General features: G+C 46.0%; 1 protein-coding gene and 1 long non-coding RNA gene across 5 annotated transcripts in view; both read left to right on the forward strand.

Annotated features, from left to right (window-relative positions):
- Positions 1–4,978: 4,978 nt before the first annotated feature.
- Positions 4,979–17,762, forward strand: part of MSRA (methionine sulfoxide reductase A) — a 316,653-nt gene continuing 303,869 nt past the window's right edge. The window contains exon 1 of one of the 4 annotated variants that reach the window (XM_084766944.1): positions 4,979–5,227. In XM_084766944.1, coding sequence (XP_084623070.1) covers positions 5,092–5,227 — 136 coding nt within the window. In that variant the 5' untranslated portion in view covers positions 4,979–5,091. The remainder of the gene's footprint in view (positions 5,228–17,762) is intronic. The other 3 variants (XM_084766943.1, XM_084766942.1, XM_084766941.1) reach the window with 3 other exon arrangements.
- LOC311588877 lies at positions 5,873–10,424 on the forward strand. The gene is made up of 3 exons (XR_014776350.1): positions 5,873–5,913; positions 6,019–6,106; positions 9,196–10,424. It is a non-coding gene; the product is annotated as an uncharacterized lncRNA (long non-coding RNA).

Consider the following 17,762-nt stretch of genomic DNA (forward strand, 5'->3'; position numbering starts at 1 on the left):
TTATGGCTCTTTCAGAGGACTTGGGTTTGGCTTCCAGCACTCACATCAGGTGGCTTACAACTGCCTGTAACTCCAGCTCCAGGAGATCTGGTCCTTCTGGCCTAATGAGTACCAGTACCCGTATGGGACTCACAAACTTACACAGGCATGCACATGCACACATATATAAAAATAATAAATCTATCCAGGCGCAGTGACGCATGCCTGTAATCCCACACCCAGGGAGGCAGAGGCAGGTGGATCTCTTGTGAGTGCATTGGTTGTTTTGCTCTGGTTCTCACTGCTCCATGTTAGCCTTCAGGCAAGGAGACAGGTAAGAAGTGGAGTGTGCCCTTGCCTCTGCAGTCATGACCTTGGAGCTGTACAGAACCATATCTTCCCCCTGGGATTGTCACTTTATCAATGGCCAGGATAGGCTCAATTAGAATTTGGTGGCTCTGCTAGTGTCCACACAAGAGATGAAAGAATGGGGCGGGGGAAAGATACATGCTTGTCTCTTGGGAAGGTCCCTTGAAGGTGGGTCCTTTTACTTTTTACCCAAATAATTTCATTCTGTTTTCCACTCGGATCCAAATCACGAAGTCAATGTTGAAGAACTGAGCCATTTATCTGAGTCAGGTCCACCTCAGCTTGTTTTTTCTGTAAAGCCATGATCATTTTTTTTTTTTGAGACAAGGTTTCTCTGTGTAGTCATGGCTGTACTGGACTCACTTTGTAGACTAGGCTGGCCTTGAACTCACAGACAGTGGCCTGCCTCTGTCTCCTGAGTGCTGGGATTAAAGGCATGCACCATCATGCCTGGTCAAAGCTATGAATTTGAACTTGGGACCTGGGAAAGCTCATATTCAAATCCAGGTTCCCTTTTTTAGTAGCTGTTTGGGCATCTTTCTGAGCCTACATCCCCTTACCTATAGAATTTTGAAAATGGGTTGGAGTGAAAGTTAAAAATAAAGCATGCAGAGCTAACAGGAGCTTCCTGTTTTGTAATGAAGGCTATTCTTGTTTTACTTTCCTCTTCAAAATGCAGTAAAATAATCCATGCAATTAATTAAATTCTCCAGACAGCTTTGTATCTTCTGGGGACACACCATAAATAAAGCCACTTGGTTATAAGTATGCAAATGTAAATGTCACTTAAGCTTTTTATTTATTCATTTATAAGGGTGTCTCTCTACCCAGGTAAGTGAAACCATTTCTGTGTGAATGTGCCAGGATACCTTTGCTGAATTTACAGTTTAATAAAGAGTAGAGCTGACAGTTAAATGCCTGGCACATGTTGGCTCTTAAGCACCTTCTCTGAGTCAGTGGCATTTTCTTCTTCAGAAAGCCTGAGTCCTCCATGTGCCTGATCTCATGGATGCTTGGCCTGTGGTGGGACATAGTTAGCTACCTCTTAAACCAAGGAAGGTTCTAGCAGAGTCTATGAGTAGTAGTAATACAAATGTATATTAAGGTGAAATGGCCAATCACTGATATGTGACTAAGAAGCAAGTATGTTTTCATTAGGGAAGTAGTGTACCCATACTTAGATAAAACTCACCTTCCAAATCCTTGCTAGATGAAAATGTCTTTGTGTGTCGACTTCTTCCATGGTTTTTATTTATTTTATTATTTTTTATTTTTTTATTTTTTGTGGTATACCGAGCTCATGTAGCCTAGGTTGGCCTCAAACTCAAGGTGTAGCTGAGGCTGGCCTTTCACTCTTGATCCTCTTGCCTCTTGTGATGGTTTGAATAGATACGGTCCCCAGAGACTCAGGTGTTTGAATGCTTGACCCATGCGGAATGGCACTACTAGGACGTGTGGCTTTTTTGGAATAGGTGTGGCCTTATTGGAGGAAGTGTGTCACCATGGGAGCTGGCTTTGAGTTCTCCTAGGCTCAAGCTCTGCCCAGTGTGGAATCCAATCCCTGCCTCAGACCAAGATGTAGAACTCTTGGCTACCTCTCCAGCACCGTGTCTGCCTGGATGCTGCCATACTTTAGTCCATGGTGATAATGAACTAAACCTCTGAAACTGTAAGCCAGCCCCAATGGAATGTTTTTCTTTATAAGGGTTGCCATGGTCATGGTGTCTCTTCACAGCAATAAACCCCCAACTAAGACAGCTTCACTTCCCAAATACTGGGATTATAGGCTGGCACCACCATGCTTGTTGTATGGTGTATGGTTCATTTGGTTGTATGCTTGTGGAGATCAGAGGCCATTTGATCTGGGTATCATTTCTCTATTCCTCACGTGTGCCATTCTATTGTATGCATGTATGTATGTATGTATGTATGTATGTATGTATATATGTATGTATGTATTTTTGAGGTAGGTCCTCCTGGCCTGGAGCTCACATAGTAGGCTAAATTGGCTGGGTAGAATGCCTTATGGATCTTCCTATTTCTGCTTCCCCAGTGCTAGGATTGCAAGTGTTAGGTCCAAGGTGGCATCACAAAATGCCAGTGTTGGCGACGCTGTCCCACTAAGGCTTTCGGCAGGGTAAACAGAAGGATTGTTACCAGGTAAACAAACTTAAAGGCAGGTTTCTATTTGCTGAAAAATTGGATCTAATGAGGGTTCTGTTTACCAGGAACTTTTAATCTTCCTCCAAAGTCAACTACCTTAGGCAAAGGCACCTAGTTCCCAATCAATCCAGACAGCCTATATCAGCTCAAAGATCCCCACCCTGCTGTCATATAAAATCTGCTTGCTTTTCCTCTAGTTTGTTTGTCTCTCTGCCCTACCACAAGATACCCTTGGTTGGTTTGACTGCTAATAAACCTTCCATTCTACCCACGGAGTGGTCCAGTTTGGTGGTTTTACTTTGCCCTCAATTAAAATAAGCTGGCTAACATGCCTAGCATTTTTATGTGGGTTCTCGGTGTAGACTAAGGTTCCGGAAGAAAGAGCATGACTGAACTCTCTTTTTGGCCCATTCACTGTGGAAGAAAAGCCAGGGTCCTGCTTAGTAGGAGATTGATTTCTTCTTCTAAATTGACATATTTAATAGAAATAATCTATTTTCTTGAACCTTTTGTGCTTTGAGAGTCTTTGTTTTCCCAAAGAGAATGTGTAGAGTGTATCTTGAAGGATATAAATTGTTAGAATTTGACAGAAAGACTGAGTATAAGCCAGGTGTGGTGGTGCACGCCTTTAATCCCAGCACTTGGGAGGCAGGGGTGGGCCGATTGGATTGGAGTTCGAGGCCAGCCTGGTCTACAAAGCGAGTCCAGGACAGCCAAGGCTGCACAGAGAAACCCTATCTCAAAAAACAAAAACAAAACAAAACAAATAAATAAATGTGAGACTGAGTATAATTACATCAGCATGTGTCAATAAATTTAGAGTGTAGCTCAGAAGGAAATGGTTGTAGAATCTAAAGGTAGCAAGGCCTAGTTTTGAAAATAGAGTAATTATTTCTCTCCTCAAAAAAACAAAGCTCAGAGGTTGGGTACAGTGGCCACAGCTTTAATTGTGGAATTTGGAAGGCAGAGGCTGGTGGGTCTCTGTGAATTCCACGCTAGCCAGGGCTACACAGAAAGACTTCGTCATGTACAAACAAGAAAAGAGACAACTCAGCTAACACAGCTATTTTGTTAAATGAGGTGAGAAACCATTGTAGAAAAGAAACTTTAAGGAAACGGAGATACTCTTTTCCTTAAAAAAAAAATGTTTGTTTTCATGAGTGTAGCACAGCCATTAGGATCCTTGAGAATGTTTAAACAATGTGCACAGAATGCTGAACAATGTTTAACTTGGGGCCAGAGAGATGGCTTCCCAGGTAAAGGTGCCCACCACCAACCCTGCTGTCCTGAGTTAGATTTCCAGGACAGGAGAGACGCTTTTGTAGAATCCCACTACTCTGAACAATAGAACTCTACACATTGCTTTTAGCTATTTATTTTAAACTCATCTCCCTTGGTGGGTAAGTAGACATGTGTGGATTTTACATACTAAATATGTATGGACTGTGGTTCTGGGGTACCTCGCATTGCATAATTGGTTCCCCTAGCATTACAGATTCTTCTGTTACACAGGCTTTCTTGCATGTTTCCCACGGTCCATCAACCACAAAAACAGAAAAGGCAAGTCGGTATGCATCAAAAGGCAGTAATTTAGAAGTACAAAATATTTGACAGCATTTTCTTTTTCTTTAGTGACCAGGCCTCCTTAAAGCCTGGAAGAGGCACCTTGGGATGGTTTCAGGCAAGGCTTTGTAGAAAGAACCTGCTTGGCATAATCTCACAGCAAAACCAAGCTGAAAGTAAACTGTTGATACAAGTTGGTCCAGTTGGGGCTTTTCTACATTATAAGGTAAACACCTTAATCTGTTTAACGTGGTATGTCTGGCAACGTTTTATGCAATATGCTAATCCCCTGTCCTTATAACATAGTCCCATATGAACACAAAGTGGTAACGAAACCTACGGAGGAGCTTAGGTTCATAGCTTCAAATCCCTGCAGGTGCTAATCCTCTGTTCCTTTTCTTCATGGTACACTACACGCCCATTTTGGCAGAGTCTGTGAACCACAATCTCTCAGACAACCTCTCGAATAACTCATCTGGCTCTAGCAACCTAAAGACTTGAGATTTGTTCTAGGAATATTCCCTCTCACGATTTCAGAATTAAATCCGACCCAACGTCACTGAAACAGCATTAACAATGTATTTGTGCCTGCAATGGCTATGTTACGGGCCGTGAGATGGGCTTAAGAATGTATTTACTCGCACATATATACATACACAATATACATTTCAAGTTGAGTACTTGGTTCTTTGTGGTGTTGGCTTCACTTCGGATCGATCCAATTTATCAAGATGGTTCCAATAGAAACACAAGTTTCCTAGCTGTGTGCCTTTCTTCTAGCTGTCTGCCTTTTTATGCACGCACACTGATTTCCCTTTTCTACTTTGTGGTTGAATGAGTACACGGCCCCCCGGAACACCGGCTGCGGAAGTGGGGAAACGCAGGAACTTTCAACAACCTGCGGTGGCGCCCAGCCAGCATAATTTTTGGCCCGTGCCGCTTCTCGTACTCTGGGAACTTTGCCCCAGAGAGTCAGCCCGGCCTGGAGGTCGGCCCTGAAGGACGGACACACCATCCATGCTCTCCGCCTCCAGAAGGGCTCTCCAGCTCCTCTCCAGCTCCATCCCGGTACGAAGGATGGGCGACTCAGCATCGAAAGTCATCAGCGCGGAAGAAGCCTTGCCCGGCCGCATGGAGCCGATCTCCGTGTCAGGTAAGACGGCACGAGCGCTGGGCATGCGCGCCGAGCCTGCGCACTGCGCCCTCCCGGAAGAAGCCCTGCGGGGCCTCGGGCGGGTCCCAGGTCTGGGTCTGCGCGTGCGCGAATAGGCAGCATTTTTTTTCTCCCCCGCCCCCCCACACCTCCACGCCCCCCCCCCCCCCCGCAGCCCCCAAGCCCGGGAGGGGCGGGAGCTCAGCGGGGTAGTCTCCTGCCTGCGTGCTTCCCTTTGTTTGAGTCTGGCTCTCAAAGATTCTTGCGTTGGGAGTTGACCCTGCCAGGCTGCAGATCTGTGTTTGTGGTTAGGAAGAGCGTGGTGGGAGCCCAGCCTTGGTCTCACCTAGCCCGCTAGGAGCTTCTGGTTGTGCCTGTCCCTGGAAGCGCTGGAGGGAGACCTAACCTTGCGAACTTGAAGTGGAATTTTAGGCTCGCGCCCGTTACAAGAATATTGCCCCCACCCCCTGGCCCCGCCCAGCTTCTGCTTACTTCAAGGGCCTGCTGGCTTGTCTCCCCATTTGCAGAAACTGCTTGTTTATGGGTAAAGGCCTCTAGGTGTCTGTTCGTGCTTACTTAAGCCCCAAGTGCACATGGGAAGGTCTGCTGATTACCAGTGTGACTTAGTTTTCTCCTTTCACCACTTTTAGGGCCCAGGAGTTGAATTCAGTTTGTGGCTCTTGCTGGTAAGCGCCTTTACCTGCTAAGCCACCTTGTCTGCCCCATTGTACGAGTTCTAGCCTCCACTCTTGGAAGTATTCATCCCTGACAGCTTCTCACTGTGTCCCCAGGACAGAATCCAAGCTCATTTACTTCCCACTTGGAAAGGGACCTGAATATTTGAGGAGGAGTATTTGGGGACAAAGGACGATTTATTTGGTAAGCCAGCAAAGCCAGAAGAAGGTGGCCCGGGAAACCTGACTTATTTTTCAGGCTCCTTTTATCTTTAGGCAGAGAGGGTCAGGGAGAGGGTTTAGGTTAGGAGATGACAGGTCACTGTCCGCTTCCAGGAAATCTCTCTGTAGTTTGGAGTGGGGCTTCATAAACCTGGTGGCTGGTGATCCTCAGACCTGGCACACAATCACAAGGCCACTGGATACTTCTGTAGACAGTGGCCATATCTTATCTTAAACTCTTCAGGCTTGATGGGGCTAGGAGATTTTGCTAAACCATTAACCTTGTGCTGCCCAGTTCAAACAAACATTCCTTGAACTGGGGTAAGCTCAGACTTAACTCCAAAAAAACGCAAAGCAGACATATAGTTGAGTACAGCATATAGGTTGCCATTGCTGAGTTTTCTTTGAACCATAAATACAGCGAAAGTCACAACCTACACATCACAAGGGTTATCTGCAGCAAAGATAGGGGGGTGTGGGCGACGTCTAATATATTCCACAGCTGCACAGACTCCAAAATTAGTGATTTCCCCCCTCCCTCCCCCGAAGTCAATTAAACAGGGAGAGTGGGCAGCCATCTTATGCCGTGTTGTCTCCCAGCCACATGGTGGGCTGGAGGGTCTCTGGTAGGAAGGGTCCTAAGGTAGGTAGTAGCTGAGAGCAAGGGAGGCTAGAGGGTTTGCTTAGGGTTGCCTGTGGGTCCAGCAGCCGTGTGCCTCTGAAAGACCCCCGAAGGGAGACCCTCACTCAAGCCTCGGGATGGCGCGCTCCCAAAGACACACAAATGACCGTCTTGCTGTAAACACATGAGGCAGTTTATTGGCGGAGCTCCGGGTCGACACGTATCTCACGCAGGAGACAGAGGGGTCGACCCAGAAGCCCAGGGGTTAGGGGTTTATATGGGCAAGGGTCGGGGGGAGTGGGAAGTTTTGGCGCGGCCACACACGATTGGTTGTTTCAAACATTTGAACATCAGCAAATTGCATAGGCAGATCTGGGGTAAGCGCAGACTTAATCACATGGGTACAGTCCTTGGTTCCTGTCTTTCTTGGAACCCGAGGGTAGATGTTTATCTGAGCTAACGACACATCTGGTTAAACTCAAATCTGGAACATTGTGTGTGGGCCTCAGGGGGGGATTAAGCAGACACCATAAGATCGGATGAGGGGTCTTGGCTCAATTCTCACTCGACCATGTCCGGTACCTGTTTCTCTCAGGAATTTGTCCTTGTGTATCTTCCCTATCTTTTATGGCCAGCCGGTCCCTGGAACACTCAATAGGCCTTTGTCTCCTATCTCTGCATTCTTTGTGACTTATCATCTGGGACCTTGGGCTAGCATACCTGTCAACCTGCACTTATGAGTTAGAGAGCTCTGCTGTTCTGGTTGCTTTAATGCTAATTAAAAATTTTCCCTTTCACCTCCTCACTATATCCTATGATATGGTCCCCCTATGGGGACCACGACTTTGAAAGTTGCAGGCATCATATTCCTAGTTCGAAAGTTGTATTCTCCTACATTGCAGCTTCCCCCCTCCTCCTGTCTCTGTATCATGCATCTAAGTCTGTCGTTACCCGTACCCCATTCTCTCAAACGTTCTGTGGCCAGTGTATCCCCTTTTAGACCACCGGGCCTACCTGTTTAGGATTGCCTTGCCTTGTCCCAGGTGAATACTGCCATACGATGCTTTTGGAGCTAACCTTGCCATCTGCGGCCTGGTGGTAGACTTCCATTTTGTAACCTTCAAGCCTTTTTAATCTTTCTTTTCTCTGGGCCATCTCGAGCGGATGGGAACGTGAGCAGGCTGACTTGGGTAACTGGTGATTGCGTGCATGGTAGTAGTGTGTCAGACTTGATAAGGCGGTTAGAATGTACGGATGAAGCAGGAAGAATCATGGCTTCTGAGACACATACATACAGGATACGACGTATGGTCACCATGGCGTCTCAGCTCTGTGGGACCGGCAGGGAGACATGCGGGGAGACATGCGGGGTTAGACTGATGCTATTTCTAGTCATCACCTCTTTAAAAAAGTTAAATCCCAAGCAGACAGAATGGTGATAGCCCCACGGTTATTGGTGTATCATGCACCAGGCACTATAGGAAACTGCATTAATACATTTAATTTGCACAATGATATGATGATGTATCAGCTATCGTTATCCCCACTGTGGATGTGGAAACAGTCTAGGGAGGTCAGACAACATATCCAAGGTCACACAGTGGGCTGTCATATGCACTGTGTTCTAGAATTTTCGATATAACGTCCCCCCCATATATGTATGTATGTTTGCATGCTTGTGTATATGCTATTTTTGATTCAGTTTTAATGTGAATCCCAGGTTGGTTTTGAAAACACTGTAACCCAAGCTGGCTTTGAGCTCTCAGCAATCTTCCTATTGGGGTCTCTGAATGCTGAGATTACCAGTGGATAGCATCATGTTTGCTCTCTTTAGTTAAGAGCAAAAAAAAAAAAAAAAAAAAAAAGAAATAATGAGTAAGGGAGAATTTCTTTATAGTTGTAGTATGAGGAAGGCCTTTGCATCCACAGCCAGAAAATCAAGAGGCTGGTAATTAGATTACATTAAAACTGTGGGGCTAGAGAGATGGCTTAGTAATTAAGAGAAGTTGCTGCTTTTCCAGTGGACCTGGGTTCAATTCCCAGAGCCTGCATGGTGACTCACAACCATTTGCAATTCCAGTTCCAAGGGATCTGACACCCTCTTCTTGCCTCTGGGAGCACTGCATGTACACAGTGCACAGACTTATGTGCAGACAAAACACCCATACACATTAAAACAATTCTTTAGAAAAAAAAGTATGTATGGCAAAAACTACACAAGCAAAGTCAGAAGTCAGCCTAGGGTGTGGCAGCATGCAAAGGCAAGGACTAGTTTTCCCAATAGAGCAGAAACTTCTGGAAGTTTGTAAGACAAATGCTACAGTGATTACAAATCAGGCAGATGTTTTGAACACTTTATTCCCAAAGAAAGTATAGTTGGTTCTTAAACACATAAAAATGCTCAAGTTCACTCAGTGAGGAAAATGCAAATGCCAGTTTTCATTTTTCAGATTGGCAAAAATCCAGAAACAATGATCCATTCTGTCGGCTGAAAGAGAGAGCGCGAGAGAAGCATGCACTCTCGTGTGTTGTTAGAGGGTGTCAGCCGGCTCCACTCTTCATGGAAGGCAACTTGGCTGCATCTACCAAAAATTTAAATGCACATTTACCTTCGAACTCAGGAATTCAATTTCTGGGGATTTGCCTTCCAGATTTGCTCACACGCACGCCAAATGAGGACCGCACCAGGCTGTTCGCTGGAGCTTCATCTGCAGAGACAAGAGATTGGAAGCGTCACAGGTGCCCATCATCAGGGGCTAGTTAAATGAGTGATGGTTCAGCCTCAAGGATGCCGCATGCAGGCGTAAAAGATGGGGCATCTCTAGGAAGAGACAGGTTGCCAAGATACAGTGGCTGCAAAGGCCAGGGCAGGTCGGTGTGTGGACAAGGAGCAAGCTAAGAGTCCACAGCCCGAGCAAGCTTGGGAAGGATGGCTAAGAAATGAAAGGCTGGGTTTATGCTATGCCATGAGACGAGGATGGTGGGGCTGGCTCGGCTTTACATTTCGTGTTGTTTTAAACAACTTGCTTTGTCTAATGTGGCTTTGTTGTTGAATTAAACAGCTACTTTGAAAATGGCCTCTGCTGTTTTTAGCCCAACCAGCCACCTTTCTGTCATCCTTTGTCATCCTTCAACTTAAAAAAAAATTTTTTTTTGCTCCCTTTTTCTTGTCAAGTATATATATTCCCCCAACTTGCTTTTGTAATAAAAAAAAAAAAAAATCTACATTTTGGCGCGATTAAAAAAAAATCTAAATTTAGAGGGTGAAATTGGAATAAGTTAATCCAAGTCATTTTACATTTCATAAATATTCATTTTTATTGAAGCGTCGATTGTGGTGGCATGATTTATACAAAGGAGGGACCTTTGGGGACAGATTCCTTCCACTGTGGTGTAGAAGGCATTATGTGTTTCTTTTATGTGACTGGTGAACATAGATTTTTAAAAAAGAAAACGATAGGAAGCTGTTCTCTTTTTAGAAAAAAAATTCCCTAGTGTGTGATTAATTTCTAAATTGTAGGACGCGGGACTGTTATTTTTCTTCTCGCATCCTGCCCAGAGCTCTTAGGTTGTTTTACGCTCTCTTCCAGAACCTTCTGTTTCCCTGCCGCCCCCGCTGGGGAAAGGCATTTCCCACCTCCCACCTTCTGATCTTTACCTCCCTCTCCTGCCTCTTTTCCCACCAGGCCCCCACGGAGCCCATCTTCTGCCTGACAGGATTCAGTGTTCCGCCTCTGCGGTCGCCCACGTGATCGTATCCTTGTGGATTACTACTCTGATCTCTTGATTTATTTCTTCATTAAATGCTCTCCTAGGTAAAGGGTTGTATTTTTGCACTATTCCTTATTTTACCCTTTCTTCAAAATTTGCCTGGCTTGAATTCTGTTTCTCCTGTAAACCAGTCCGGCTTCCCATGGGCCCAAGTGACAGCTTTCATCTCCACTGGACAGACCCTTGTGAGCTACTAAAGACTCCTTCCCTTCGGCTCTCGCTCTCTCATCGCTACTTAGATGCTCTGCTGCCCAGTTCCCAAATCTGTGCCTTATCTTTCTATGCAGTAATGAGCTCCCAGAGAGAGAGAGGTGGGGGGCGGGGCGCTGTGTCACTCCTGGAAGGAGCCCTGTGCTCCCTGCTCGGGTCTCTAGTGCCCACACCAGACACTCAGGAATGAGTTATAGCTACTGGGCAGAGAGTGGTTAATATCTGGAAACAAATACGGAAAAGAGGGCGTCCATCATGTGAGCACTGGGATGCAGAGATGCCAGCGTAGCTAACCCTTTGTCTGAGCTCTAAATTTTTGCCCCAGCACCGGTGATGGATCTGAGCCAGTTTCTTTACACTTACCCATAGTAAGCTTTACTTTTGGTCAAATGAAGGGTGGAGCCCCCATCTCTGAACCCTGAGCAGAGACTTTTTAGGCACCTACAGCAGGTGTGTGTGTGTGTGTGTGTGTGTGTGTGTGTGTGTGTGTCTGTGAGAATGAGCTCAGCACTATCGGATGGGCCTGGACCTGCATCCCTCCTTGGGGTGGGGCAAGGGGAAATGGCGGGAGAAGGGAGAGTAAGGACAGCTGTAGCGATCTCTGGGAACCTGGATGGGTGAAGAGGCTGTAGGCTAGGCTCAGGTTTTGGGTGCATGAATGGATACCAAGCCTAGCAAGCACAGAGTGGAGGCCTCTTGGCTGAGGTGTTCTCTCTTCTTGCCTCTCCATGGGTCCCAAGGACTTCCAGTAGGTGACTGGCCCTTTCCCATGAAAAGACCTCCCCCCCTTCCCCCCCACCTCGCTCCCGGCCCTGCCACCCTGAGCTAACTAAAGCTGTGGTCCATCTGATGATGGCTAGCACACTGGATTGTGCAAGAGGTGGCCCCAGGGTGTCAGTATGTGGCTAGGGTGGGCAGGGGTGTGGTAAATCTTCTCAAAGATGCTCTTCCAGGTTTGTCTCTCTTGAGTTCCCTCTGGGTCAGAGATTCACTGTAGCCACTGCGTGTGGGACCAAGTAGCACTAGATAGCACACGCTCAAGGGCAGGGATTGTCTTCCTGCTTGGGCCTGGGACACTGCACAACAGCAATTATCGTTGGATAACATGCCGTGTGGGAGGGGCCACCGGGAACAGGGTGAGGTATAATAATAAACACATACACGAGCTACATCGTTATGACTAGCGGGTTGTCAAGAAATGGTTCAGTGAAGGCTGAGGACCTGGCTCAGTGGCTAAGATGCTGGATACACAAGCATGAGGACGTGAGTTCAGGTCCCCGGCACCCGTGTAAGAAGCTGGATGTGGCATTGCGCCCATGTAATAATCTCAGCACTTGGGAAGTGGGGATGGAGGATCCTGAGGGCTTGCAGGCCAGCCAGGGTAGCCAATCAGTGAACTCCACATTTAGTGAAAGACACTGTTCCCTGAAACAAGATGGAGATGATAGAAGAAGACACCAGATGCTGTTCCCTGGCTCCCACGTGCACACACCTGCAGCTGCACCTGCACCTGCATGTGCACGTGCATGCTACGCTTGCACACGTACACCCGTCAGAATGAGCAATGTAGAAAACTTGACTGAAGCGGTCTGGACAGCCAGGCTGTCTGTCGAGTTGCTAGCAGGGCTCCATGGCGCTGGATTTTATATCACACGTGAGAACATTACTGCTATATGGCATTTCTGCAGCTAGGTGAAAGTGTCCCTGGTAGGAGTGGGCCACACCGCTTGCCCTGTGACACAATGACAGTTTATTGGCCTGCCATATCCCCTTCCCTAGCTCAGGGAATTAGCCCAGGATTGACTTCATGGCTCAGGCTTTTCCAGGCTGCTTTAGAGGTTGAGTGCTGTTGGGTGAGCCCAGGATTGTCATCATACTGCAGATCTGTCAGTTTACTGTCTGTCTGTCTGTCTGTCTGACTGACTGTCACATTTCAGTCTAAATGGTGGTAGGAGGCTGGGTGTGCACCACCCCCCTCCCCCCCCAGCGACATCTCTTCCCTTCCCCAATGCCTGGCTTCTTCATGGACCAGCCACTCTTGCCTTCATGTGGCTCCGGAAGCCCAAACGGCATTATGGGAATGCTCTGCTCTCCCATTCCCAACACTCAAGGGATGTGCAGGTCTTGCTGTAACAGGATGTGTGGGTGCTGTTGTGACTCTGCACTCTGTAACAGAGCCCGCTTTCCCTCTCACAGAGTGGCTGTGTGTCTAGCTCCCCATCTCTCACTGGCCCTCTTTGTGTCTCTCTTTGTGGAGAAGGTAGACTTCCTGCCTATGTTTGGCATGCAGGCTTAGATATGTTTGTCCCTGTGTTTTCTGAACCCCTAGCCTGCTGACAGTGCCCTGCTGGCAGAGCCAGGCTTTTGGATTCCACCCACTGACTCACCACCCGATGTTCTGTGTGTTTCCCTTTGGTGAGATGCGTGACAGTGTTGGCTCGTGATACTTGATACGGGGGGTCAGGTGAAATCTCTGTAAGCTGGGTCTGCCATGAAAGGAAACAAAGTTGTTACCAGTGTGAGGAAGACATGGGCCTTGTATGACTTCCCTACCAGCCCCTCCTTTCTTCTTTCCCCTTTCTTTGTATTTATTTAATTTGTGTGTTTGTATTGGGGGTGGGGGTGGAGAGCAAAGTCTTGCTTTGTTGCTTAGGCTGACCTGAGACTGACTGTGGAGCTCAGGCTAGTCTTGAACTTACAGTGATTCTCCTGCCTCAGAATCTCCAGTGTTAGGATTATAGGCATAGTGCCCCATGCCTAGCTTGGTTTCTTGTATTTCTGTTGGCTTTCTGTGGGTTTATCTGCAGTTTCACAGTGGGCTTTATTTCTCATCGTCTTTCTTCACACTATAAAGTTGCAAAGGCTGAGCGCAGTGAAATTGGAGATGACGTGATGATGCATGTTAGTGACCACATTGCCATCACATTTTAGGAATCCTCTTAATGATAGCACAGTAAAGCGATGTCAATGTTGCGTTAACTTTTGTTAAGTTTTTCATTTTTTACTTTTGGTTAAAAATGTTCATATGTAATGTCAGGTGATTGATAAATTGTGTGGGTCAAATGCAATGCTAAAAGTTAAGACAAGTCTGCTTCAAATGAGGACACTGGCCATTCTTTAGCCTACTGAAAAAAAAATGGTGTTTGGAGAGATGGTACCCAAAGGAAGCCTCGTGAAAATCAAATGTTTGAGGGAATTTGCAGCTAGCGAAATGAAGTCCAATTCAAGAATCTTGAAAGTGCTGAGAAAGAAACTGAGTTAGAGTTTGTGGAATGGCACTGCCTGCCTGTCCAGTGCACATACCCCCTTGTGCAAAAACCAACCAACCAAAAACCAAAAATAACCAACCAGCCAACCAACTAACCAGAAAAAGTGCTTCCCACCTGAGGCTTGCATGGTCCTCTTTTTCCCAAAGAAGTGGTTCATGCTAAGCCATAGCACCTGGTAGCCAGTCTTCTGCCAGGTGTGGTGCCAGCTCATGCTCACTCCTGCACACTGAGATGTGCACACCTGGTTGAGTGGTGCTGCCTGGCTCCTGCACCTGCCTGGTGGGTGACAGGTAGTTGGGTTGGGCAGGTGTCATAGGACACACTTACTTAAGCAAAACCAAAGAGTACCTGCTGAGCATGCTGCATGGGAGACTCATGTCACATAAAGCAGAGTCCTGGCACAACCTGGGGGTGTAGAAGGGTTCCAGGCCCCAGGTCTGTCCTTAGCAAGCCCAGAGGAGAGACTGGCTGGGTGCAGGACACTGCTTTTCTCAATGGTTCTGCTTGATCCCTGAATGTTCAAGTGCTATGTCAGTATTTGTTGAGTTCATCTCTGTTGACTTGTTTTTGTATTTGTTTCAAAACTATATAGCCTCTGGGCATGGTGACACAGACCTGTAATTCTAGCATGCTAGAGGTAGAGGCAGGATTGCGAGTTCAAAGCCAGCCTAGGCTACCTAGGGAGCACAGGCCAGTCTGGACTACATAGTTAGATTCTGTTAAAAAAAAAAAAAAAGAAAGAAAGAAAATGGGAGGGAGGGAGGAATGGGAGGATATAAGGGATGGGACGACAATTGAGATGTAATATGAATAAATTAATAAAATATATTTTTTAAAAAGTCACAAACCACATGGCCACAATTGTGAGAATCTGTTGGTTTTTATTCTTTCCCACTGATCTTTGTGTGTTTCTATCAGTGCCAACTGTCTCTGTTACTGTAACTATAGAAGGCCTTAATGCTGGGTAGAATAACTCCTCCCACTGCGTTAAAATTTGTTTAATGTATAATAAATGGTCTATGCTTTTCTGTATAAAATTTAGAGTAATCTTGCCTACATCTACAGAAAGTCTGTGCTAGGATTTTGATAGGAATTGCATTAAAACTAGAAATCAACTTGGAGAGAATTGATCACTTTGTTGGTTTTCCAGTAGAGGGTCACAGAGCATCTCACATTTATTTGGGTTAGGCTTGATGTTTAGTGTTTGTTATTTCTAGTGCATAGAACTCAAATGTGTTTGTTAAGTTCAAACTTAAATTTTGCATGCTCTTTAAAGTGTTTGTAAATGCTAATAAGTCTTTATTTTTGGTCTATATTCATGCTAGCGTATGTACTACACATGAATTTCTGAATGCTGAGTTTAGGGACTCTGACCTTCAGCCTTACTGGCCTCCCTTATTAGCACTAGGGTTGCTTTGATTTTGTTTTGTTTTGATTTGATTTTTCAAGACAGGGTTTCTTTGTGTAGCCTTGGCTGTCTTGGACTCCCTTTGTAGACCAGGCTGGCCTCAAACTCAGGTCGATCTGCCTACCTCTGCCTCCTGAGTGCTGGGATTAAAGGCATGTACCACCATGCTCAACAGCACTGGGGCTTTTAAAAAAATTATTTTTACAGACTTTTTGGTATTTTTACACAGATACCATGTCATCTGGAAATACAATTTTAAATCTATGTGCCCTTTATTTCTTTTTCTTGCCTTATTACAATGTTGACCCTTCTAGTACTGTATCTTGGCCCAGTCTTAGGAGCCAAGGGGTCATGTCATCTCTAAGGTGCCACTGAGCACGCTGTGGCTCCCGTTTTTTGCAGTACTGATTCGCAGTCATTGTCTCCTGCCACCATCCTCCCGGGAGCGTTTCACATATGTTCCTTCTACCATCTTTTTATAAAGCGAGCTGTATTGAAACACACGCATGCTTATTTGTTTTTTATTGTTGTTGTCTGTGCCTGATCCTGAGGTCTAATGACAGGACTGAGTGGCTGTGAGTGAGACCGTTTGACCCTAAAAGCCTGAGCTGAGGCGTTTATCATTTTTCGCTTCTGCAGGACTTTCGGAGACCCTTACAGTGTTAGAAACGCATCCTTCTGGTTATCCCTCGTCTTTGCTGTCGGTTATCTCCGCACTTGATGTCATCTGGTTCCTTCCATATGAGTTTGCTACTTTCCTGAGACCTAGAACCCAAGTCACTGGCAGCTGTAGCCTCCAAGGGAAGTAGGGGGATGGGTGGAGGCACAGCTGCCCCCCAAAGCCTCCTCCCATTGGTTTCTACTACATGTTCGGTAGCTATGACATAAAAACTCTTATAAATATTGTATCTGTCTGTCACCCTAGACAAGTCACTGGTGCACAGTCCACCATCTGTCTGCATGGCTGTACTTCATAGTGTCGCAGATAGAAAAGACACATGACTCTGGAGACTGGAAAGGGTCCAGTGGCCCCGAACTCTATAGGCATGGATTTGTTAAGTAGTATTTATTATCTCTTGTTTGGGTTTTTTTCCTCCCTTTTAAGGGAGTGCTGGTCAGTTTAGCTTTGGTGAGTTTCTTGCTTTGCCTAAAGATTGAGAGCCAGATGAACTTATCCAGGTCCCTAAGTTAGGAAATGAGTGAAGATGCTCAGTCACAGGAATATGAACCATTGCAGTTTGTGCTTACGGATGCTAGTTGGCAGAGATGCTAAGGCTGGCATCTGTACACACATGTCATTGCAGCTTATTGGTCTGGCTCCTTTTTCAATGACATCCTTTTTTCACCTCTGATTCTCCTTTTACTGCAGACTCTTTCCTTGGCAACAGCTTCTCCTCTCTTACTTTCTTCCCTGCCCGTTTTCCTTACAGTCCTATTGTTTGAGATGGCCTGTGTTGTTATTTTACAGTTTAACTTTACAGCAGTGACTTAGCTTGTGTGCATATGTGCAGTTTTTGTTTTCTAAGTCTGGTGAAGCCTTATTTGTTTGGATCTCTCACATGCCTCTTCTTTGTCACATTACACAGAATCGATGAGTTAAAAGAAAGTGAGAATGACCACACTTAGACTCTATGCTGTTTGTGTTTGGAAGTTGTTTGTTCAATAAAATGCATTTTGTGTGCATAGGTCAATAAATGTTAGTGCTAACACATCACCACAAACAGGGTGCCTGTTTCCAACTTCCTGTGTAGCACAAGCCATCCACTTTGAGACATTTGATCCTAGCTGCTTGTGTGGGCCCAGTGTCTGGCTTTCCAAATTGTTATTTAGAAGAGCTCTGAGATCTTAGCCTCTGAGTTACAATTTGTGTTTAATATTTGGCGAAGGTATGCCTTTCAGCAAATATGGAAACATACTGATGGGTGCAGGAAATTGCTTCCAGGAAGACTGCAGAACGTATCTCTAAAAAGATCCGCAGTTATCCGCAGTCTCCCCAAGGTTGTGTTAACATAAAATAGACATTGTTTTATGATTGAGAATCAAGAAATGATTTTATGATTTAACAAGTTCTGCACAGAACCTTTGCAAGCTTATCAGCACCCGCGTAACTGCCACGGAGACCACACTGCAATATAAGCCCCTTGATTTATTGCATTCTCAGGCTCCTGGAGTGCCGTTCACAGGCTTCTCCCCAGGGTTCTGCTTTCCTCTCTTGACTCAGTGCAGAGATGCTCAGCTCATTTCTGCTGCAGATACAGCCTGTGATGCTGGGGAGTGGTGCCTGCTCACTGCTCTGCAGGACTTGTCATGACCTCACGAAATGGTTGGTCCATATAGGCAGCGATGGTCAGGAGTGGAT

The sequence above is a fragment of the Acomys minous genome, assembly GCF_964271855.1.
Source record: "Acomys minous genome assembly, chromosome: 18".
Taxonomy (NCBI): domain Eukaryota; kingdom Metazoa; phylum Chordata; class Mammalia; order Rodentia; family Muridae; genus Acomys; species Acomys minous.